General features: G+C 42.5%; 1 protein-coding gene across 1 annotated transcript in view; it reads right to left on the reverse strand.

Annotated features, from left to right (window-relative positions):
• The window catches only part of irs1 (insulin receptor substrate 1), a 43032-nt gene extending 18205 nt beyond the window's left edge, over positions 1-24827 (reverse strand). The window contains exon 1 of the mRNA XM_052017754.1: positions 21217-24827. Coding sequence (XP_051873714.1) covers positions 21217-24478 — 3262 coding nt within the window. The 5' untranslated portion in view covers positions 24479-24827. The remainder of the gene's footprint in view (positions 1-21216) is intronic.
• Between the last annotated feature and the right edge of the window lie 253 nt (positions 24828-25080).

A 25080-nucleotide genomic window follows, 5' to 3' on the forward strand; every position in this document is an offset into this window, starting at 1 on the left:
ATTGAGGAATTCAAATTGTAATTCACAAACAGAAATCTTGGTACTTAGCATCCAAACCAATGTCAGCAAGATCTTAATTACTAATGTTTTAGGAAGATGTCCTGTGTCTTGACAACTTGAAAATGATGTTTAGCTGTCGCCTGTGTGTCAAACAGATCTGACACCATTCTTCTGTTTTGCCATTATATTGCCTTCAGGGTTTATCCTCTATTGCTTACCCAGTAGCTTCTTCAACCTCACATCCATAATGTAAAATCGGTTTATCTAAAATGTATGAACTCACCATGGCCTCCTCATTTGCAGACAAGAAATTATAGTAGGGGTTTTAAAGGGAGAACCATAAAAAACTACAGCACAGAAAACAGGGCATTTGGCCCTTCTAGTCTGTGCCAAAACATTATTCTGCTAGTCCCATTTACCTGCCCCCAGCCCATACCCCTCTCGTCCATGTATCTATCCAATTTACTCTTAAGAGTTGAGAGCGAGCCTGCATTTACCACATCAGATGGCAGCCTATTCCACACTCCCATCACTCTTTGATTGAAGTTCCTTCTAATGTTCCCCCAAACCTTTCCCCTTTCACCCTAAAGCCATGTCCTCTTGTACTTATCTCTCCTAATCTAGGTGGAAAGAGCCTACTTGCATTAACCGTCTATGCCCCTCATCATTTTATAAACCTCTATCATATCTCCCCTCATTCTTCTCCGGTCCAAGGAATAAAGTCCTAACATGCTCAATCTTTCCTTATAACTCAACTCCTGAAGACCCTGCAACATTCTTATAAATCTCCTCTGCACTCTTTCAATCTTACTGACATCCTTCCTGTAGTTCGGCGACCAGGACTGCACACAATATTCTAAATTTGGTCTCACCAATGACTTATACAACCTCACCAAAACATTCCAACTCCTATACTCAATACTTTGATTTATAAATGCCAGGATGCCAAAAGCCTTTTTTACAACCCTGTCTACCTGTGACTCTACTTTCAAGGAATTATGTATCTGAACTCCCAGATCCCTTTGTTCCTCCGCACTCCTCAGTGCCCTACCATTTACTGTGTATGTCCTCCCTTGATTTGTCCTTCCAAAATGCAACACCTCACACTTGTCTGCATTAAATTCCATCTGCTATTTTCTGGACCATTTTTCCATTTGGTCCAGATCCCTCTGCAAGCTTTGAAAGCCTTCCTCACCGTCCATTACACCTCCAATCTTAGTGTCATCCGCAAATTTACTAATCCAATTTACCACATTATCATCTAGATCATTGATATATACAATAAACAACAATGGCCCCAACACAGATCCCTGAGGCACACCACTAGTCACAGGCCTCCAATCTGAGAAACAACCATCCACAACCACCCTCTGTCTTCTCCCACTCAGCCAATTTCGAATCCAGTTTACAACCTTTCCATGGATACCCATTGACTGAACCTTCTGAACTAATCTCCCATGTGGGACCTTGTCAAAGGCCTTACTAAAGTCCATGTAGACAACATCCACAGCCTTACCTTCATCTACTTTCTTAGTGACCTCCTCAAAAAACTCCACAAGATTCGTTAAACACGACCTACCACGCACAAAGCCATGCTGACTATCCTTAATCAACACTTGGCTGTCCAAATACTTATATGTCCTATCTCTCACAACACCTTCCAATAATTTACCCACTACTGATGTCAGGCTCACTGGCCTGTAATTACCTGGTTTACTCTTCGAGCCTTTCTTAAACAATGGAACAACATGAGCTATCCTCCAGTCCTCTGGCACTGCACCCGTGGCTAAGGACATTTTAAATATATCTGCCAGGGCCCTTGCAATTTCTACACTAGTCTCTTTCAAGGTCCGAGGAAATATCTTGTCAGGCCCTGGGGATTTATCTACCTTTATTCGCTGTAAAGCATCAAATACCTCCTCCTTTTTAATCTCTATATGTTCCATGACACTAGTGCTGGTTTCCCTTGCTTCCATATCCACGATGCCAATTTCCTAAGTAAATACTGATGCAAAAAAACTGTTTAAGACCTCCCCCATCTCCTGAGGCTCCACGCATATACGACTACTCTGATCTTCTAGAGGACCAATTCTGTCTCTTACTATCCTTTTGCTCTTAATATACCTGTTGAAACCCTTTGGGTTTACCTTCACATTATCTGCCAAAGCAGCCTCATGTCTTCTTTTTGCCTTCCTGATTTCCTTTTTTAGTATTTTCTTACATTTCTTATACTCTTCAAGTACTTCATCCGTTCCTAGTTGCCTATACCTGCTATACACCTCTCTCTTTTTCTTAACCAGCTCACCAATATCCCTTGAAAACCAAGGTTCCCTATGCTTGTTACCCTTGCCTTTAATCCTGACAGGAACATACAAACTCTGCACTCAAAGTTTCATCTTTGAAGGCTTTCCATTTACTGAGCACATCCTTGCCAGAAAATAACTTATCCCAATCCACCCTACCTAGATCCTTTCTCATTTCCACAAAATTGGCCTTTCTCCAATTTAGAACCTCCACTCGAGGACCAGACCTACCCTCATCCATAATTATCTTGAAACTAAATGCATTATGGTCACTGGACCCAAAATGCTCACCTACACATACTTCTGTCACCTGACCTGCCTGGTTCCCTAATAGGAGATCAAGTCAATATATGGAAAGTTAAAATCCCCTACTATTACAACTTTGGTTTTTTTTACATTGGTCTGCTAGCTCCCTACAGATTTGTTCCTCCAATTCTCTCTGACTACTGGGCGGTTTATAATACAAACCTATTAGTATGGCCACACCATTCCCGTTCCTCAGCTCCACCCATATGGCCTCTGTAGACGAGCCCTCCGGGCTGTCCTGTCTACGCACAGCTGTGATCTGTTCCCTGACCAGTAATGCCACTCCTCCCCCTTTCATCCCTCCCCCTTTGTTTCAGATGTGATAGAGGAAGCCCGGAACATTAAACTGCCAATCCTGCCCCTCCTGAGACCATGTCTCACTAATAGCAATAACATCATAATCCCATGTGCCAATCCACGCTCTAAGCTCATCCGCTTTACCTACAATACTCCTTGCATTGAAATAGATGCACCTGAGAACATTACTATCATGTACAAACCTTCGATTTCTGTCCATACCTGCAGACCTTGCACTATCATTTTCCTCCTCACTTTCTTCTCTAACACTCTGGTCCCCCTCCCCCTGCAAATCTAGTTTAAACCCAACCGGAGCAGCACTAGCAAACCTACCCGCAAGTATGTTAGTCCCCTTCCAGTTCAGGTGTAAACCGTCCCTTCGGAACAGATCCCACCTTCCTTGGAACAAAGCCCAATTATCCAGAAACCTGAAGCCTTCCCTCCTGCACCAACTCCTTAGCCACTTATTTAGCTGCATGATCCTCCTATTTCTAGCCTCACTAGCACGTGGCACTGGTAGCAATCCTGAGATTGCAACCTTGGAGGTCCTGTCCTTTAACTTTGCACCTAATTCCCTAAACTCTCTTTGCAGGACCTCTTCCTTCTTCCTATCCACGTCATTGGTCCCAACACGGACCACGACATCTGGCTGCTCACCCTCCCTCCTGAGAATATCAAGAACTCGATCTGAGATATCATGGACCCTGGCACAAGGGAGGCAACAGACCATCCGGGATTCTCGATCTCTCCCACAGAATCTCCTATCTGTCCCCCTAACTATTGAATCCCCTATCACTACTACTCTCCTCTTTACCCTCCCTCCCATCTTAGATGAGGGTCCCACCCCGGTACCAGAGACTCAACTACTACAACTTGTCCCTGGTAGGTCGTCCCCACCAGCAGTATCCAGAACGGTATACTTATTGTTGATGGGAACGGCCACAGGGGTGCTCTGCTCCTTCTGTCTAATCCCTTTCCCTTTCCTAACAGTCACCCAGCTACCTGCCTCCTGACTCTTAGGTGTAACTATCTCCTTGAAACTCCTATCTATGTCTGCCTCTACCTCCCGAATGATCCGAAGCTCATCCAGCTCCATCTCCAGTTCCCTAACACGGTTTGCCAGGAGCTGCAGCTGGATGCACCTTTTACAGGTGTAGTCATCAGGGACAAGCGTGCTGTCCCTAACTTCCCACATACTGCATTCGGAGTACACAACTGTCCGAGCTGCTGCCTTCATTACCCAATCCGACTTTAATTAGCTTAAAGGAACTTACCGGCCTTACCTCTCAGGGTGCTAGCTCTTCCCTCAGCCTCTGCTTGCCAAAGCCTCTTGAGCCCAAGCCTCAAGGCTCCACTCCTACCCTGAGCAACGCACACACTCGCCGCTCCTCTTAGTTAACCCTCCTGATATTCTACTTAAATATTTATCACAGATAACAGGTAACCTTACCTTTGCCTACCTACCAGCTACTCACCTGCCTTACCCCTTTTCGCCGAAGCCCCTTGAGCCAAAGCCCAGAACACTCTGCTCCCACTTACTCCGCTGCCCACTCCGACGCTGCCCGCTGTATAGGCGGTTGGCTTTTTAAGCTGCCCGCGCCTGCGCAGTCCAGCACCAACTCGACCACTAAAAACTTTTAAAACACCTATAAAAAATAAAAAATACTAACCCTAGTAAATTCTAACCCTATTAAAAACTAAGCCTTATACTTCAAACTTAATAAAAAGAAAAACTTATCTGCTCCGAAGTGAAGCCCACGAAGCCTCCATGTTTTTTTTCTTTTTTTATTCATTCACTGAAGAGATCTGAACTTAAAGCCTGATTAAATAGGGGAAGAAAATTATTGAAAATTTTACATCCCCTCCCTGTGCTTTACAACATTACAGTACCTTTTGCTCTTCCATCAATATATAAAAAAGTAATTTTTGCAATTATGCTTCAATTTTCTTGTGGAAATAATGAACCATCATGTAGATCCTCTGCCGAACTACTGATGTTAGTGTCTTTCTAGAATACAATACTGGGAACGAGCATTCAAAGTGGTAGTGACAAAGGACTACATGGAACGATGTACTAAAAAGAATGAATACTAATTCCTACCTGCTCTCCCCACCACCCCCATGCATTCTGCACCACCACCAACTTCTGTAATTTGTTAACTTTCTGAAATATGATATAATTTCCCGATCTACAATTATTTTGCCACCTGCTTTCAACCACGTTTGTAGTAGTACTCAACTGGCCTGTTGAGGTTGCAGCAAATAATACTCCTGACTCAGCTGCAAAGTGACTCTTGGAATAACATCATCAAATTTCAGTTCTTAAGAAAGCATAATTCATTTTTCTTCCCTCAGATGCTACCTGACTCACTGATTACTTGTAGTATTTTGTTCTTATTTCAGATTGCCAACTGATTTTGCTTCCCTTCCCTTGGCGACAAACCCCATTTGTTATACAAGTTTATTATCACTACGTACACTAGATCAAGTACGACCCCATAATCCTCATTCATCATTCTGCACCCAGATTTTGGAACGTGTAACAAATCCAATACTTAATTTAATGGAATGAAGACAAAGCATTTTTGGTCATCTTAAATGTAAAGCTATTTTTGAAGATCCTTGTTTTCCTACCACAAAAATCTATGGGGTGCAAAGCTTTAAGTTCTAGGGTGTCAAGATCTTGAAGGACCGGTCCTGCGCCAAGCACACAGATACAACCATGAAGATGGCACGCCAACGTCTCTACTTTCTTAGAAGTTTAAGGAGATACTGCATGTCTTTATTTAAATAAATGATTTGGATGTACATGTACAAGGCATGGTTAGTAAGTTCGGGGATGATACTAAAATAGGTGGTAGCGTAAACAGTACAAAAAGTTATCAAAAATTACCTTACTGATCAAGATCCCCATAAGTGGGCAGAGGATTGGCAAATGGCTTTAAATTCAGTTAAGTGCAAAATGTTTAATTCTGGGAAGTCAAAACAGGATAGGACTTGTACAGTGAATGGTCAGGCCCCAGGAAGTATTGTAGAACAGAGGGTCCTAGGGGTATTTTTACATAGTTTGCTGAAAGTGGCATCATAGGTGGACAGAGTAGTGAAGGAAGCTTTTGGCACACTTGTCTTCATCAGTCAGAGCACTGAGTATAGGAGTTGGGACATTATGTTGTAGTTGTACAACACGTTGGTGAGACCAGACTTGGAGTACTGTGTACAGTTTTGATCACCCTGTTATAGGAAAGACATCATTAAACTGGAAAGAGTGCAGAGAAGCTTTACGGGGATGCTGCTGGGATCACAAGCTTGAGTTATAGGGTGAGGTTGGGCAGGCTATAACTTTATTTCTTGGAACATAGGAGATCAAGGGGTGACCTTACAGAGGTGTATAAAATCATGAGGATAGATAGGCTGAATGCATATAGTCTTTTTCCTAGAGAGGGGAACTAAAAACTAGAGGGCATAGGTTTAAGATGAGAGGTGAAAAATTTAAAAGGCACCTGAGGGTCAACTTCCTCACGCAAACGGTGGAGCGTATATGGAATGAGCTGCCAGAGAGAAAGTGGTTGAGGCAGGTACAATAACAACATTCAAAAGACATTTGGATAAGTACATGGAAAGGAGGGGTTTAAGAGGAGTATGGGTCATACATTGGCAAATGGGACTAGTTTGCTGGGCACCTTGATCGACATGGACAAGTTGGGCCGAAGGGTGTGTTTCTGTTCTGTACGACTCCGTGTCATTGAAAACTGACAAACTTCTACAGATGTACAGTGGAAAGCATTCGGAGTGATTCAATCATGGCCTGATATGGAAACTCCATCACACAGGAACACAAGAGGCTACAGAGAGTAGTGGACTCAGCCAGTTCCATCACAGGTACAGCTCTCCCCACCATCAAGAACATCTACACGATGTCTCAAGAAGGTGACATCCGTCATCAGGGACCCCCACCACCCAAGCTATGCCTGCTTCTCGATGCTGCCATTAAGCAGAAGGTACAGGAGCCTGAAGACACACACTTCAAGGTTCAACAACAGGTTCTTCTCCACTACCATCAGGTTGTTGAACTGATCTGAAAAACGCTAACATTACCCCAGAGTATTTTCCTCTTTCTCTCTCTCAACTTGCAGTAATGTCATTATGTTTATTTTGTTGTGCATGTATAATTTAAATAATAAAATACAATTAAACAGCACAAGGGGCAAGGCAAGTGAAGGAGGAGGATCCAGAGTTGGTATCCTTGGTACTTGAAAAGAAAAAAAAAGTTAGTTAAAGGATGAAGTGGAACTGCGGACCAGGAAAACTTTGAGAAATTGAATCTTTGCTTAAAGTTGAAGTTTTCTCAGATTTTTAAAAATTATACAACAGAACCCACAAGTGTATTACTTGAAGAAAGGAAACCTAGAGATAAATGGCATGCATTAGCATTTAGTAGCTGGCTTCTATAAAATACAGAATTTCTGCTGTCGAGTACCTTTGTCTGATGGGATAAACACACAAACCACCTATTCTTGTTCTAGGTGGGGGAAAGGACGACAAGAGCAGGAGGTACAGGAAAAAGATCATGTGTTTGAGAGCAGAAACCATGATAAATAGAAAAGGAAGACATCTTGGAAGCACTGTTATGGAAAAATATAAGAACATTATCTTCAAGCCATGATGGTCTACAACCATTGTACCTACGCAACAAGCCAAACATGTGCAATCCAGAAAGTTATTTACAGATAAAGTGTAAAGACTGAAGCCCTTAGAAACTCATTATGGTTGGCCAGGGCAAGTCTTTAACAAATAAAAGTTAGAATCATCAGAACAGATACCACAAAGCTTCTTCTAGTTTAGACAGATGTTAGAGCCACCTATAAATGGCATTATTCTACTAAATCTATGTAATGGTTTTTCAGGCCTATTGAAAAAGGCTCAAACTCAAACTCAAGAATGAGGCAATATATGTGAGGTCCCAGAACAGGAAAACTCAAAATGGTAGTGTCAATTTTGCAAAGAAATATGTGAAAAAAAAATTCTAAACAGAAACTATTACAGGTTCTATTGACATGGATTTAATAATATAGAAAGGTTTGTTCACTCTGGAAAAAAAATTCTGTGGCAAGCCAAGAAATGCTGGGGACACTCAGGGTTTCTGCAGCTGCTTTGTATTACATTGCTACCACCAAAGACACTACTGTAATATTATTTCAGAAATATCTGCACTTTTAACAGCACAGACAGCAACTAAACAGGTGCTCCGTTCCTGTGTGGTTGAAGTTGAATAAAAAGGCAATCCAGGAGAACTGGTGCAAAGTGCTGAAAACTGCTTTATTAAATAACCAGTTCGTCTGCCCACACAAGCAATGCATCCGCTTGGATTTTATAGTTCTCCAATACAAACATGTCTGACAGAAATGCTTTCCCCAGCCCCTGAATAAATTGTGATATTTTAACACCATCTGAAATCCTTTTATTTAGTGGTATTATAATAAAATACACAGACTGAAATTGGAACTGTGTAGGTGTTTTGTTTTAAATAAAGCCCAGCTGTTATAAATCCATGACCTCAATTTTAAGAACATTATATTCAAGCCATAATGGTCTACAACCACTGTACCTATGCAACAAGCCAAACATGTGCAATCCAGAAGGTTATTTACAGATAAAGTGTAAAGATTGAGGCTTTCAGAAACTCATGGTTGGCCAGGGCAAGTCTTTAGCAAATAAAAGTTAGAATTATTTAGATTAAAAATTTTACTGTTAATACAGCATTACTAAAAAGTTGTGCATCAACTCTGCAGATGTTAGTCCTTACAATTTCACCAATTCTGAAGAGAAAAATATTAAATTTAATGAAATGGAACAACAAAATAACAAGAATTCCTCCTGAATTCTCATTCTTTTATTGCAATTAGAAACAAGAGACATTTCCTTTGTTAATGAGTCCAGTAGGGCTGCAGGTAGTACAGCTGTCTTCACAGTTCCAGTGATCCAGGTTCAATTCTGACCTCTAGTGCTACCCGTCTGGAGACCTCTCATCTCCCCACGTCCACATGGGTTTTCTTCAGTTTTCTCCCACGTCCCAAAGACGGTCAGGTTGCTTGATTAACTTGCTGCTATAAAGTGTAGGCAGGCGGCCGGACAATCGGGGTGTTAATGGGCATGTGTGTAAAAAAAGAAGCATAAGTTGCAGGGAAATTATTGATGGAAATGTTATTGATGGGATTGTTCTAGAGTTGACACAGATATGATGGGTCAAATGGTGTCCTTCTATGTTGCCAGGAAATATGAATGTACAAGGATAAGTGCTTCCCTTGCTCACTGCAATAGCCATAAGTGAAATCTATAGGCTATTCCCATAAAACATTTTCATTCCACAATGCATGTCCCATCTGTTTTGACAGAAGAGTGACAACATGGCTACATAAATGGCTAAATATTTCTATGAAGCATCTTGAAAACTTTGCATAGGTTTCTAGCCAATATGCTGGAAAAGTTGTATTTTTTCCAATTTAAAAAAAATCCTGGACAGCCAACATGACAGGCTGTCCAGGCTAGAAAGCACTAACAGCTAAAGAATAAAGATGACATGCCACTGATTTATTTATTGCCTTCACTATGCAAATTTTAATGGAAAGCTCAGGCCTAAGATGCAAATTTAATTAGTTTCTCACTCATTCATCTCATCACTGAAGCCTTTTTTCTATAATTGTTCTGAATGCCTGATGACTACTGATTCAATTTTATTGTTATTGGTTACGTTTCCAGTTTAATTTCAATCAAGCTATTGAACGTCCACTCCCTTTCAACTAACGGTGTTAGTATATAGTTTCCTCTCTCTTGCTTTGAAATACAACCTTCTCCTCTAACCTACTTTACTTTTTAAAACTACATTACATTACCAACTTTTAGTGCTTTGCACACCAGCCCGCCCCCAAGTCCCCAGTGTGTTTGTACTGGCCTGCAACCAGCACTCGACTCTGAGCCAAGGAAGGCTGGGAATCAAGTTGAAACAAGGACAGCAGCAACTGACTCCAAAAGCTCTGTGAAATCAGCAGATCCTGTGTTAGGAGGATTTCAAACCAATAGCTAGTGCAGAAAACAAAATATCTCGAAAATGTGGTTTGAATTAATGAGACGTAATGTGTTTCTGCACAAGGCCCCAGACTCCAGAAACTTCCACATGTACAATTTGTGAAACTACGTTCAACGCTCTGACCGGTTTTGAATTCTGGATTGAAGAGAAAACAGAACAGAAGGAGACAAGCAAGAACAGAGAAGCTGCAGAGCAGGCTTCTGATGGAAAAAACTCTTCAGCAGGTTGAATTCTGCCCAAAAGAGCTGGGAGGCCAGAGTTTTCAGTGCTGGTCCACTTCTCCACAATACACAAAGACAGCACAGGCAATTATTAACCATCTGCAGGCTTCCAAGTAAATTGTAAGGTAACAGTTTTGAAATGGTTTTGGGGGTGGGCCTAACAGGGTAATGCAAATTTTCCTTCTGGAGCCCAAAGAATACTTCTGTCCTCCAGACCCACAAAGAAACATTTCAACTTGTCCAAAGGCCCACAACAGCTGCAAAGCTCCTAATTTCTTGCAGGAAAACACTGGTGACTACTTTGCTTGGTCCTGGTGGCTTCGTTGCTCAGGTCTGGTTAAAACTAATTTGGAATGTTATTGGCATAATAGAACATTGATTTGCATAATTTTGAGACTCCGTCTGCTTTGGACTTGCAAGTTCACATCAGAAATGGCTTAGTTCTGAGCAGGTAAATACCTCCTTGTTTTTCAACTAGTTTCCATTCAGCAGTTAGGATTGCAATCAACCCCATATTGTGAATGACAGCAAGCTGCCACACAAAAATACAAATACCAGACCATTAGGAAATCCAAGTCAATGTAATGGTGAACTATCATAACAGCTGAGCAATACAGTCAGGCAGAGAGGTAGACAGCTAGTTGGCAACCTCTCAAATATTATCCATTACTTTTGTTTCTTCTCATTCTCATTAGTATCACATCAAAGTTGTCAGAACTGTCATTCCAATACAATCCAAATTTAGCAATGAATTTATGCAACTATACCACTTAACAACAGAGAAACCAGACCGTAAAGACTGTAAACATGTCAGCCTAGCACCAAATGCAGATAAATTTACATACAAATGGATCTTTTGCTAAAGGTCCAATACGTCAACAATACGTCTATAGGAATTGTAATCATTGTAATTTCCCCATGCTTACCACCAATTGTTTTATTCTCCCTAACACTGTGGCCACTTCACAATCCTGACTAGAAAGTCATGAATATAATATAAATGTGTAACAGTTACTCTATCAGCTGTCAACAAAAAAATTAATGCAACAGCAAGTATGGAAATAAACAGACCTGTATCAGAATTAACTCAATTTCAATTTTTATTTCTATACAAATATAGTTTTGTGAGCAATACAAAAATTACTTTTGGCATGAAAGAAAGTCTGATCATTTCACTTTACTCTCACCCAAGTTGGTTTTGATGCCTACCTGATAATAAGTACTACTCTTACTCTTTCCTCAGGCAGTCCCTCAAGATCAATGATGGCTTACCCCCACGCCAGTTTTGTGGGTTCTGAGGTGGCTGACGAGACCAATATGGGAGCTGCAGAATCATGCACAGATGCTCCAGGAAGCACCTGATGAGGCATATGGGTGGCTAGTTTGTGAGGTAGTGTGCTCCTGATGTGTGGACTTGAGATTTACAATACCATAGCAAACACGTTCCTTCTCCACCCTAGGCCAGAGACTGCTAGGAATCAGTGGGGATGGTGCATTTCCTCCAGGGAGCTGAGCACATACTTGAATCTTTTCCTCTATCTAGCTGCCATGACACAGCTCAGATTAGAGTGTCTGCTTTGGAAGTCTGGTATTGGGCATGCAAATCAATGTGCCCACCCCATCACAGCTGAGCATTACTAGTGCTTTAATGCTGAGGATGCTAGCCTTGCAGAGGACACTGATGTTGGTGCATTTATCCTTCAAGTAAATCTAGAGGATTTTGGGGAGACATCATTGATGGTATTTTTACAGTACCTCAGAAGCACATAGGAGGGCAGGAGTTACTGCTACCCACTAGACTGCAAGTTTTGTTCCAAGTTATGAGGTTTTATCACCAAATGATACATTTCCAAAGTTTGCTGATGTCATAAAACTAGATGGGATTGAGAGTAGGGAGAAGAATATAAAGAGACTTCAAGGTGATAAAGACAAATAGAATGAGTGCATGATGGCAGGTGAAAAATTATCTGGAAAAATGTGAGAGTAATGCACTTTGTTGCATTAAACAGAAAAGATTAAATAGTAACAAGTTGGAAAATGTTGATGTTCAAAGGGACATAGGTTTATAAAGTCACTGAAAGCTAACATGCCGGTGCGGTGAACAATTTGCAAGACAAATGGCAAGTTGGCCCTTATTCTGGAGGGATTTGAGTACAGAAGTAATGATGTTTTACTGAAATTATATTGGACCTTTGTAACACACAATATGGAGTATTGCTCTCCTTACCTAAAATATTCTTGCCATACAGGGAGGTGAATGAAGATTCATCAGATTGCATCTCGAGATGAAGTTTTTCGTATGAAGAAAGGCAGTAATCTAAAGTCGAATTTATTGTCAAGGGCTAGATCTGTATTCTTATACTTATGACAATTTGACAAGTCCCACCATTCCCATTCCTTCTTCCTTTAATTTCCAGTAAGCTTGCAACTTACTCTCTCTCTCTCTCTCACACACACACACACACACACACAAGCAGATCAACTCCCCTTCGGTTCCTTTTGCCATTAGCCTACACTAGGAGGCAATTTACAGTAGCTAGTTAACCACCACCACATCTTTGGGATGTGAGTAGAAACCCACCTGGTCACAGAGAGAATGTGCAAGCTCTGTTCAGACATCACCCAAATCAGGATGATGCCTCTGTATACCCATCTGCCTCTCGTTCTTTCAAAATCTAGGGAACAATCAGATTAAAACCTGCACATTCTTACAAGGCTCAACAGAGTTTTCCCTGGCTGAGGAGTCTGGAACCAAGGGTCAGAATCAAAGGGTAAAGGATAGGCCATTTAAGATCGAAATGAGGATGAATTTCTTCACTCAAGCAGTGGTGAGTCTTAGAATACTCTGAAAGACTGTGGAGGCTCAATACTAAGATCATTCAAACAGAAATCAACAGATTCCTGGATATTAAGGATATGAAGGGGTATGTGCAGGAAAACCGAGATGAGGTTGGAGTTGTCACACAGTAAAAATGATAAGCAGGCTCAAAAGTCTAGATGGCCTACTCCTGGTCTTAATCCTTATGCAATTATGTTAGAGTGAAAGTGACTAACTTGAAATATTAAGAAATGTATCGTCAAGGTCTCTGAAGGTCTTGTCATTTATGAACAAAGCAATTTGTTCTACAATCACTTTTAATGTACAAATCACATATTTTATGTTATTGAGCCAACTGGTATCAACCAGTGAAACAGTTCCTTTTCTAGAAAACAGCTGCACTGATTTATGATAAGCTTTTATGCCTAAAACCTCCTGGTAAGCCTCTCAATGGCTTGCCTTTATTCAGTCATTGCGGTTTAAAAGTAAATATCCTTTAGCAAAACTTCATAATGAATACAAACACAAAGGCTGTCAGCTGGGGCTCAGTCATGTCAGAACACTGTGGGTTCAAGTCCCATTCCTAACACCAGAGCACGGACATCCAGGTTGACAGTCCACTGTATATAAATGTGCTACACCTTCTTAGGTGCCACCCTTTACGAAAGTTATCAAACCAAAGCCACGTCTGCTCTTTCAGACAGAAAGGCTTGAAGTTTGAGCAGGATATATTTAATTCAAAAAGAAACCCTCAACTTAGCTAATTATGTTGCCGTGATCCTTGTGGTCAGGTACAATAACATTTACTGCTCCCCTTTTCATCTCTTCTACACTCACTTTTAGTTTCTTCATCTGTCTCATTACCATTTTGTTTTGTATTGGTCGAGAGAATGTGATGTGATTATGAGCCATTTCTTTGGCAGGGGTTGTCACAGCGTGGGGGCAATAGGGTAAAGAAGAGCTACAGGTGTTGTTCTATGAAGCAACTGCTGTGGCCACAATCATATTAAGCTTCTTAACTATATTGGCAGACATGGTAGTGTAGTGGTTAGCGTAATGCTATTACAGCGCCAGCAACCCGGGTTCAATTCCAGCCACTGTTTGTACGTTCTCCCCGTATCTGGATGGGTTTCCTTCAGGTGCTCCGGTTTCCTCTCACATCCCAAAGACGTACGGGTTAGGAAGTTGTGGGCATGCTAAGTTGGCGCCAGAAACTTGGCAACACTTGTGGGCTGCACCCAGGACACTCTACGCAGAAGATGCATTTCACTGTGTGTTTTGATGTACATGTGACTAATAAATATATATATATATATATATTGTCTTAGAAGTGTAGCTAGTGTATTCCATCACCCTGTTACCTTATGTTTTGATGACGAAAAGGCCATGGGGAGTCAAGTTAGATCATCACTGCAGCATAAACCCAGACTGATTTCCTGCAGCCACAATAATGACATGATTTGTTCAGTTACAGTTCTTGACAATGGTGAGCCACACCAAGATGTATTTGGTGGGTGTTTGGTGACACTATTTTCTTTGAACATCAAGTGAAGTTGGTTAAACTCTTTCTTGTAACGGATGTTCATTGCTGGCCATGTATATGGTAAGGAACAGATGGTGGATGGAAAGACTGTTTGAGGTCTAGCAACTTGCTGATCAACATAACGTGCAGAGTTTCTTCAGTGCTGACAAGGCCTCAACAACTCAGCTACACAGAGATTTGTCTCCACCTTGAACTTGCTACATGATGGCATACATGCTGCAGCCTTAACTACCTTCCACCATTTCAAGGCACAAAGTGATGGAATGCACCAGGAATGCTTAAAAAGCTTAATGTGACCCAGCAAGTGGACAATCTCGACAATGTTAATTTGATCACTGGTACCCATGTAAATACTGTCATCCAGATAAATGAAAGGCATTTATATAGCCTTTACACAACGACTTTCCACTGCTTCTGGATATCCTGGTTATCCTTAACAGCTATGAAGTACCTTCAAAATATAATTGTACTGTTATAAATGCAATAACCTACCTATAGCACTGCAGACTCCCACAAAAAGTAATGTGATAATGACCACGTAATTTGTTCTGCTAATACTGATTGAGGGATATTGGGCAGAACACCACCTAACAATGATATTTTGTTATCAACCAGAGAGAACCAAGTGAAAATGACCTTCACTATTTTTCCCCAAAAGGGACCACACATGTGTGCCCTTATCTTGCCCCCCCACCACTTTCCACACTCTTCCATCACGCTACCCTAGTTCCCTTTCACCCAATTATCCCCGTCCCTGAACCCTTTCACATAAGAGTTTTCTCCCCCAGCCATACCCGCACGTGCCCAGCCACTCTAGTCTCCAGCTCCTAATTCCAGCCGATGTTCCTCAAGGTGTTCCATCTGCATATTTGGTCCAGCTCCCACTGTATCCTATCCAAACATACAGGCCTGTTCCTAGCCACACTCTGGCTCCCGCAGGAATGTCACTTAGGGTCAAATGGGAGCCGCCACTGGCTCAGGAGGTGTGCAATGAAGAAAACTGGTTTAAGGTCTCATTCAAAACATTGCGCCGCCAAAACCACAGCATAGAAATCTGGACCACCAATCCTGCAAAGTACTAGGGAATGTCTTAGCAGGAGCCTTGGTCCGGATTTTTGTGCTCAAGTCTCTGGAGTGAGACTTGAACCCAAGATATCATGACTCACATGTCTGATCTTTTGATCAGACTCCCAAGGTTTTTCTAATATTACATGAAATAAAATAAAGACCATAAGTATTTAAATTTGGTGTTATTTCAACAGGAAAATGCTACCTAACTTTCAATATAGTTTGTGTGTTCTGTCCACACTATATGGCCCAAAACCAAATCCATTAACTTTTAGGAATGCTTCTTTGGTCGCATTCAAAACATTCTTTGGTCTTATGAACTCAACTCGATGGTCATGTTAAGTGAAACAGGGAACCTTCCAGATGCTCCTTGCCTCAAGGATGGCCAAACGATTACTTTCCGATCAGATTAGGAAGGCCAAGCAGCCTCTGTTAGACTGGGTAATGAAGGATACTCCACAGGCACTCTGCCTCATAAAGACATGTGAGAAACATGCTTTAAAAGACACAATGACATTCCTCCCTAACAGTTTCTGGCCCTGGGGCTTGTAGCAGCGAACGATCATTCAGTCTCTTCTCAACACATTCCTTATCCAGTTCAAAGGCTCCAATAAGTCAATTCCCCCACCACATGCAACTAAGCACCTGCTTTGAAAAGGAAAGGCTTTCCTGCAGAGACTTGTTTGCTGTCAAGAAATGTTTGAAACCCAACTGCAAAACAAGTCCCATCATTATCAGAAAACCTGTTCTCAGTTATAAAGAGGTACAGGATAAGAATTCACAAAATAAAAAGCAGATGTAAAATGACAGGTCGGTATTGTATGTACTGGGGACATTTGAGAAAAATACTTTTCTTTGCACACCTTAGCCTAAAAGGTTGCTCATTTTCTTTTATCAGTCTTCATTAACAATAGATCCCCCTTCGATAGTGCAACCCCAAACAAGTTGCCACTGCACAATCCCTTTGGATTGCTCTGATGAAGCTCACATTACACAATAATGTGCATTGAAAATATAGGCAAGATACAGAAGTGTAAACTGAAGGGAGTATCACACAGATATTTCATTCAGAACACAAGGAAGAAAAGCTAATGTAAAGGCATCAACTAGTTCAGGGTCCTAATCAGTAAAAACACAATGCTGGCAGACCTCCCACAATGATGCAGTCACATTCCACTCTATGTGCTACATTAACTAGATAACTCCACTTCGTTGTCAAAAGTGGGTTTTAAAAAGTGCTCAAGACCTCTTGAATTATTTTTTTTTAAATGACTTTTCAAAATCTCTTCAAAGTATGTTCCTGCCCACACTTTATGGACCATCAATATTTACCAACCAAGAGTTGAACTGTGTGCAAGTGTTCACACTTACAGCTGAAGCATCCCATATAACAGGGTTTTACCAGCTAAAAACCACACCCTGCAGATACCAATTTCCAGCTACTATAATATTACTACCATTGCCCTACAGCAGCTTCCACACCCACACCATAACAGCTTTTATGCAATACCTCATCCTCAGATAATCCTCTTCCACTCTGCTACCATTGCAGGAAACATACTTTTACCTTCTTTTACCACCCTGGACTACATATTTTTTAAAACTGCGATTAACTGATTAAGATGCCCATTTTCATTTCCAAATCTTCAGCAAATATGATTTTTTTTAAACTTTCATACGAAATAAAGACTGCAAAATTGTGTAAAGGTCTAAATCAGAAACAGAAGTAAATGATTGAATCTCATGAAAAAGCATCTGGAACCAGATTCATCTCTATCCACTTACAAAAATGTCTAATTGATCCCTGACCCCCACAATGTTCATTTATTGTGGAACAAAGGAAAAATAGACTGATGTAACACAGCTGGAAACATTTTCCTACAGAAGAAAATACGGTCAAAGGCAGGGTTCACTGTTTTGAAAGGAGAATATCTCATTCAGTTTCTCTGACAACTGAGTCTCACACCTATCATAGTCAAGCATTGTCAGATGTATTTAGGATTTTTCATTTTTACTTCATAACTTCCCAAACTTTCGCTAATTTTACAATTAAAATGATAAGTCACACACTCAGTTCAAGTTATTTAGTTTGTGCTGTGCAGTTTTTGGACAAAACCACAGGCACTGTCTTGGTGGACACACAAATACTGGGCTACATAGAAAGCTAAATGGCAAGAACAGTTTACACAGTATTATTGAAATGAGTAATAGCTTATTAAATGTTAGTTCCCAAGGTATCAAGTATCATCCAGGTTAGTCTTCAAAAACTTTAAAGCATTGGAAAGCTAGGTTTTGCACTGGCTCTGAGAAGTTAGCAACTAAATATCATACTCAAAAGCATAATTCATTAAATTAAAGAACTGCTTTTCAGTAAAAGAATGCATGTGTGCAATGAAGAGACAGATAAAAGGGGTGGGACAAGGGTGAGGTATACAATGAGTATGAAGAGATAGAGAGAGATAGTTACTGCAATAGATACAGTATAATCATAGAAAGTATGCCCCTGAACTTAAATTCCCTCTTTCAAGTTAAAGACAAGTCCTCAAAGGAATTTAGATAATTCCAGGAATGCATGTTTGGCTATCAAATAGCATACCCCAAGTAGCCCAGATAAAGTGCACAACCAACAATACAGTTGAATGGAAAAGAGCTCAATGAATAGAGTTCTCTTAAAATGTTTGGTTGACAAAGCAGTGCACCTTAGACTGTCATGAAGAGGTAACTGAAAGAGTGAGTGATAGATGTCAGAATGCTTGAATGAACAAACAAGCAGACACGTGTTCATTCACACACTATTAGTAACTAGTATCAAAACTGCAGTGTAAACAGCCATTAGAGTCTGCAATTACCTCAGAAACTGTGCTGTGAACCAAAACCATATGATAAAAAGGTTTCACAAATCAGCAATGTAATGGATAGGGCATAGATGAAAGAAGCTCCTTTGATTCTTATGGTGCAGAACAGAATGCAAAATACACACAGACTTTCTTCCAACAAGTGATTTTCAGAATGAAGTAAACAGATAATTTCCTTTCAACTCTGGCAATGATTTCCCATTCCAATCAACCTCTGTGGTTAAAACAGGCTATCGATATGTTACATAGTTTTAAAATGGTGCAATCTCTCTTTAGAGCTGAAGTCATGCTTTACTACCATAACATACAAGTTGCTAAAGCAGCTGCCAAGTCCAGAAAGAGTCACAAATGCACAAAACTCTCACCATAAGCATCATGGCTTTTTTAAATAAATCAAAAATTTTAATAAAGTGAAAACAAAACTAGAACATAGACACAAGCCTGATCATGAAATAAATCCACAATAAGATGTGGGTGATGCCCAACTACAGTTACTAAACTCTAGGCTTTATCTGGTTCTTCCGCTCCAATATGGATTCTTATTGCAAAATGATCACTACCCCAAATTGGAAGTGACACACTGCTTTAATTAAATCTCATACCTATTTCAAATATTCTCCACATTTTCCCCCACATCACGTTTTTGTTTGTACTTCAAAATTCAAAAACAAAAGCTTTCCTTGAAAAATTAAACAAAGAAGGCACAGGAAGACATCCAATATCTTCCTCTGATACGATGCAAGTACAATTTGTTTGTTTTATTATACTGACCTGTTTCACATGCTTTGGGTTCTTACCAGTTACTAAACAGGAGCAGAGCAGAGGTCAGTACCATTAAATATACAAGCCACATGTTATACACATTATGCTTCTTTCATCACCAACCCCCAGCCCTAACCCAAACCCACTCCGTGCTCCAACAGTAAGAAAAGTTTTAAGCTAAAGGAACAGTCTGCAAAATTGATAATTATGGGAGATCACAAAATCAAAACTCTTTTGCTAGACAATGCTGTTTATGAATGCATCAATGTTTCTGCAATACGACCAGAGAAAATCCATACTTTGTACCCTTGATAAGCAAATGACTGTACGGCATTAACTATCCACACTCTAGAGCCCAATAGAATTTGCCTCTTCAATTTGTGAGAGATTAACTCACTGAAGAGTAATGTTACATTTCTGTGAAAGCATTCTCTGCTAGTTTCCACAGCAAGTACTTACATTAAAATTATATTACAAATATATCGATGAATTGGATATTTTTTCTGCCCTCCCCATCTTCACATTCCAACCCCCACTACTAACTCCTTAGAAGACTTTCAACTACTTCAATGCTATTCTGCTGTACCCAGTAAACATGTATACTACTCTACCCCTCCAGACTATTGTAGAACATAACCTGCATCACGGAATCCTTAAAAAAAATGTGCACACTATAATCAAGACTTCTTCACAATTAGCAACCAGTCTCATAAAATGTAGTATACCTGTACTTCACAAAAATACAATTTGGAAATTTTCCAGAAGATATGATTTACTCTACAAGAACTTCAACTCTGACCCTGATTCCTGTTTTCAATGATACATTCTTGAAGACTCTCCTCCCCCTTCAGGCACTGCATCAGAGAAACACATGGATTCAGGAAATTATTCTTAATTCACATTTGTTGAACTAACAGAAGACTTATTTTGCTAGAGAACTGTTGCTTCAGTTGTCAAAAGGGTTAAGTGACGTGTTCTTGTGGTGAAGTAACAGTCTGCCAAACCATGAAGGCAGCTCAGTGGCTCCACAGATTTCTCCAAAATATTCAATATATATTGCAGCCATTTCACTATTTTTATAAGCATGATACAAGGAAAGCTACAAGGTTCTACTGTGTTCCTGCCAAGTCACAGGAAGTGACGCTTGGATCCACTGGGTCTCACTTTCTAATCATCAAAACCTTTTGAAGCTCCGCACGTTAACTCAGTAGTGCTGATCATGCATCTAAATTGATAAGCTAAGTACACTGGTCTCTCATGATGTTGTTCCCCTTTCAGGCTGGGGATTCCATAAGAGCAACTCTCACTGGAATTGACTGATTCAAAACCAACTCTTGCTGAGCACTAAAAATTCCATAAACAGACCTAATTGGGAAAATGCATATACTTCTCAATTGCAAAACATTTCATGCAACCAAGGCAACTAATTCTTGAGGTTCATGTTTCTCCTGCTTAACTCAGAAGATTTGAACGCACATAAATACAAATCTTAGCGCTTGGGAGAAATGTTTTCTGCCACATTTAACATTTACAGAACTGCTTTATTATTTGTCCAAGAACTAGATGGAGCCCAACATCTATTGACAGACAATAAAGTAAATAATTTCTGAGCCAGTTTTTCCACAGATATGACTATAACTTCCAAACCTGCAGCTGATGTGGAAAGGACATTCCCTACTAATTCAGTGACATATTTAAATTAGATTCTATTTCCCCAATATGACTGTCTGTATTTGCAAATCATAAATTATCCAATCAAGATTGAAAATATTAAAGCATTTACAAAAAGAAAATTAATATTTTTAAATAACAATTTTAAGTTAACCACTTAAATAAAGAGGAAAAATGTATTTTGTAGTTATTGGCAAAATGATCCAAAAACCACAAAAATACATTGTTAATGAAGTGAAACGCAAGCAACTCTCAAAGCAACTGTTAGATTTCATGTGGTGCCTTTACCTTCCCTTTCTGCAGGCTTGCTTATTTCATCTGGCTTCTGGAAGGTGATGCTTGCATACGAATTCAGATCATCATCATTATTACCACCACCACGAGAGGTACTTCCTTGAAGTTGATGAGGGGTTACACGTTGAGAGGAGGACCATTCTTTGTTAAAATCATTTACCAAGTCTAAATCGATGTAGTTCATACCATTTTTACAATCATTCTGCACTGTTACATCATCTGACTGATCTTTGGAACTTGAAGCCAGAGAATCTCCTGGTTTGTTAAGCCACACATTCTCAAAAGACACTGAACTATGTCGCTTAATGTGGTCAACGTAAGACAGTGTCATGCCAGCTACACTGGCTGTGGAAGTGAAAGTCTCTGAACTATGTCTTCTTCTACCTTGGGGATCAACACGGATGACTTTGGCACCTTGGTTCCGATTAGGGGCAAGATTAAGCACAGTAAAGGCACTCCTCCCTGAAATCTGGTCCATCAGAGGACCAGGTACTACGTCAGAAACAGTGTTCAATGAGCTCTCTTCTGCCCGAGGTAGAACGGAAGTAGAAGGCGTTACACCTCCACCAACTGTCATCTCAGTATAGTTACTCACTGGCGGTTCCACTAAGTCTGAGCAGGTAGCAACTAGCTGCATGGTAACATAATCACAGCTTCCCTGTGCTCTATCCTTTCTGCAAGTGCTGGAAGCACAGCTGGCTGCAGACCTGATGTCCACTGATGATTTTGATACGTAAGAAAACTTGGGTGCATCAGTTCTTAAATTCATATTCATGTATTCTGACATTGATGGCCTTTGTTGAATGAGATTCCCTACACCTGAAGAGGGCTCAACAAGAGACAATGAACTAGAAGAATAGGTTTTGTCACTGAATTCGATATTTACATACTCCCCTGGGCTTTTTGGCTCTGGTGGAAGTGGATGCTCTCGTGTTCTGGGCAGTGTACTTGCTTTAGTGTTATCAAGTGATAGCCTAGTGGGTCGTACAAGTTTACCTTTCATTGGTACATACAACTCATTTTTAACAGGATTAACCACATGATGCCCACCATCTTGTCCCCCTAAACTATCACTGCTTGTAGATGATGAAGAATCCTCAGCGTATAAAAGACGACCTGAATTTACAGCAATTCGTAAAGGGGACTCCTCACTTTTTCGATGCACATGTTTGAAGGAACGAGGCAGTGAGAAATATGAACAAACTGGTTTATGAGGTTCTTCAACTGGATTGAAGAAGCAGTCTGGTGGTGTGCTTGTGGTTGAACAACTTGCAGGAGACATATTTATATAGTCACTAACTGATAATTTTCCCTCATTACTTTCAACAGACAACTTAGAGTTCCCTCCATTGGTCCATATTTTTCCATAGTTCACGTTTTCTGGTGAGCAGCTACCACTGGGTGACATCATCATATAACCATCTTTTCGAGAGTGTTGGCGTGGATTAATAATCTGCTGTGGAGCAGAAACACTTTTGGGACTCATTGGCATGTAGTCATTTTTATTGGGCACAGGGGCTACTCCTGGTGACATTGGCATATATCCATCATCCATCTGACTGAAACGCCTGCCTTCACCCAGTTGGAGCTCTAAACATTCCTCAGGGTACGAATGAGTAGGTACAAAAGCAGAGTTTTTACATGTGGATAAATGACCCCCAGGGTAACACGGTGTCATCTCCGTGTATTCCTCAAACGAAGCGGTGGAAGATTGAGAAGAGGTCTTTTGGTGCATCACGGTGGGTGGCGACGTGCCTGATGAATGAGCCCTCTTCCTAAATCCTTTATCGGAATCTGCATCCTCTGATTTAGTGGGAGTCCACCTTTGAGTACCCCTGTTCTGACAATTTGGAAGCAGATTCGAATGCTTCCCCATGTAGATGTAATTATTTAACTCCTGTTCCTCCCTTGCAGGAGGAGTGTGTCCCAAAGAATCCGGCGTGACGCTTCTGTAGGAGTTCCTGAAATCACACGGGCTGGATCCGTACTCATCCGATGAGATAAATCCCCCATCGCTCGGTGACCCAGAGATGGAAGCGCTGGATCGCCTGGGGAAAAGGCTGTCGGAAGTGGACCCGTGGCCACTGGTGCTGCTTGACGATAAGCTGACCGGGCTGGTGGCCGACGGCGAGTAGTGGGTCGACGGCATGGGGATGGACCTGCTGTGATTGAGAGGGGGGTGTAGCCTGCAGCCGCCCCGGTGGCGCTGGGAGTGTGTCCGGGCAGCACTGGGGCTGACCGGGCTGCCGTCCACCGAGGCCGGTCTCGACATGGTGCCCTCGCCGTCGCTGGAGGCTCGCACCCGGAACGAGTGATGCTTGCCGCCGGCGGCGGGCGAGGTGGCCGTGATGCTCTCGGTGCGCGACCGGCGGCTCAAGCCCACCTGGCTGGGCGGCGGGTTGTTGAGGTGCCGCCGGAGGGGCACCGAGATGGGGTTGGAGCTGGACGACGACTGGCTCTTGCTGCGCGGCCGGAACTCCTCGCTCATGGCCTTCATGGCTTCGAGGATGGTTTCATGCATGTTCTGGGCTACCACCGAGTCGTCCACCTGCATCCAGAACTCGCCGGGTCCCGTCACCGCCGACCTGCCCACCTCGATGAAGAAGAAGTTCTCCGAGTGCCCGCAGCGGCGGATGTTCATCAGCTGCAGCACCACGGCCGCCGCCTCCGAGTTCAGCTTCACCAGGCTGATGGTCTTGCTGGTCAGGCACAGCCGGTAGATGCCCACCAGGTTCTTGGTATGCCCCAGACCCTTGGGCTTCAGCACCACCTGCCACACCTCCTTGAAGGCCGGCCCGGGGCTCACCTCGCCGTAGTTGTCCTCCAGCGCCGCCGGGCCGCCGGGGTGGGCGGCCGAGCCCGCCGCAGCCTCCCGCTCCTCGCCGGCAAGCTTGCCCTTGTTGTGCAGCTCCAGCAGCGCTTGGTACCAGCTGTCCTGCTCGCTCTCGCAGTCGGCGGCCATGGCCAAGTACTCGTCCTTGGTGTAGAGGGCCACCAGGTACTTGTTCTTCGAGTCGGCCCTCTTGTTGATGTTGAAGCAGCTGTCCAGGTGCACCGAGCGCTTCGGCGCGCCCGCCTTGTGCCTCCATTTCTTCTCGTTCTCGTAGTAGTCCAGCCGCGCCGGGCCCAGGTCGCTGGGCGCCCGCAGCACGAAGAACCTCTTGTGCATGCTCTTCGGCTTCCTCAAGTAGCCTACTTTCCTCACGTCCGAGAAGCCGTCGGCGCCGGGCGAGTTGGGCTCGGGCGGACTCGCCATTTGCTCGGGAGCCCCCGGGCGAGCTGGCCCCGGCCGGGGACACGCTCTCAGGATCCGGCAAATAAATTAAAAACAAATTACAAACAGCAGAGCGAGGAGGCTGAGGGGGGTGGTGAGTGAGGGAGAGTAGACGGCTGATTCCCTCCCCCCCGACAAAATAAAACACACTCGGGATTACTTTCCACTTGTTTTTTTTAAACTCCCTCCCCTCTCTCTCTCTCTTTTCAATTAAATGTAAAATTATTTTTCCGCCTCCGAGAGGGAACCACAACAAGCGCGCAGCCCGCCCGATGTGAGCGACCCTCCTCCCTCCGCGCGCGCTCCCGCGCCCACAACGTGTGACGCGCGCGCACGCGCCGCGACTGGCAACCCGGCTTGAATCGCGCGCGCGCCCGCCCGCCTGCCCGCGGTGTCGCGGGGGCGGCGCCCGCGTGTACGCGCGTCCCCGCCGGCTGGCTCTCACGCCCCAGCCAACCGCCTGCCCGGGCGCCACCCCGCCTCCCTCACCTTCCCCGCCCCTCGCCTGCCGCCGCTGCCCCTGATTGGTCAGCTGCCCCCCGCCCCCTCCCCCTTGTTTACGTTCTATTTCGGAATGTTGTAGC

This window comes from Pristis pectinata, chromosome 6 (genome assembly GCF_009764475.1).
Source record: "Pristis pectinata isolate sPriPec2 chromosome 6, sPriPec2.1.pri, whole genome shotgun sequence".
NCBI lineage: Eukaryota > Metazoa > Chordata > Chondrichthyes > Rhinopristiformes > Pristidae > Pristis > Pristis pectinata.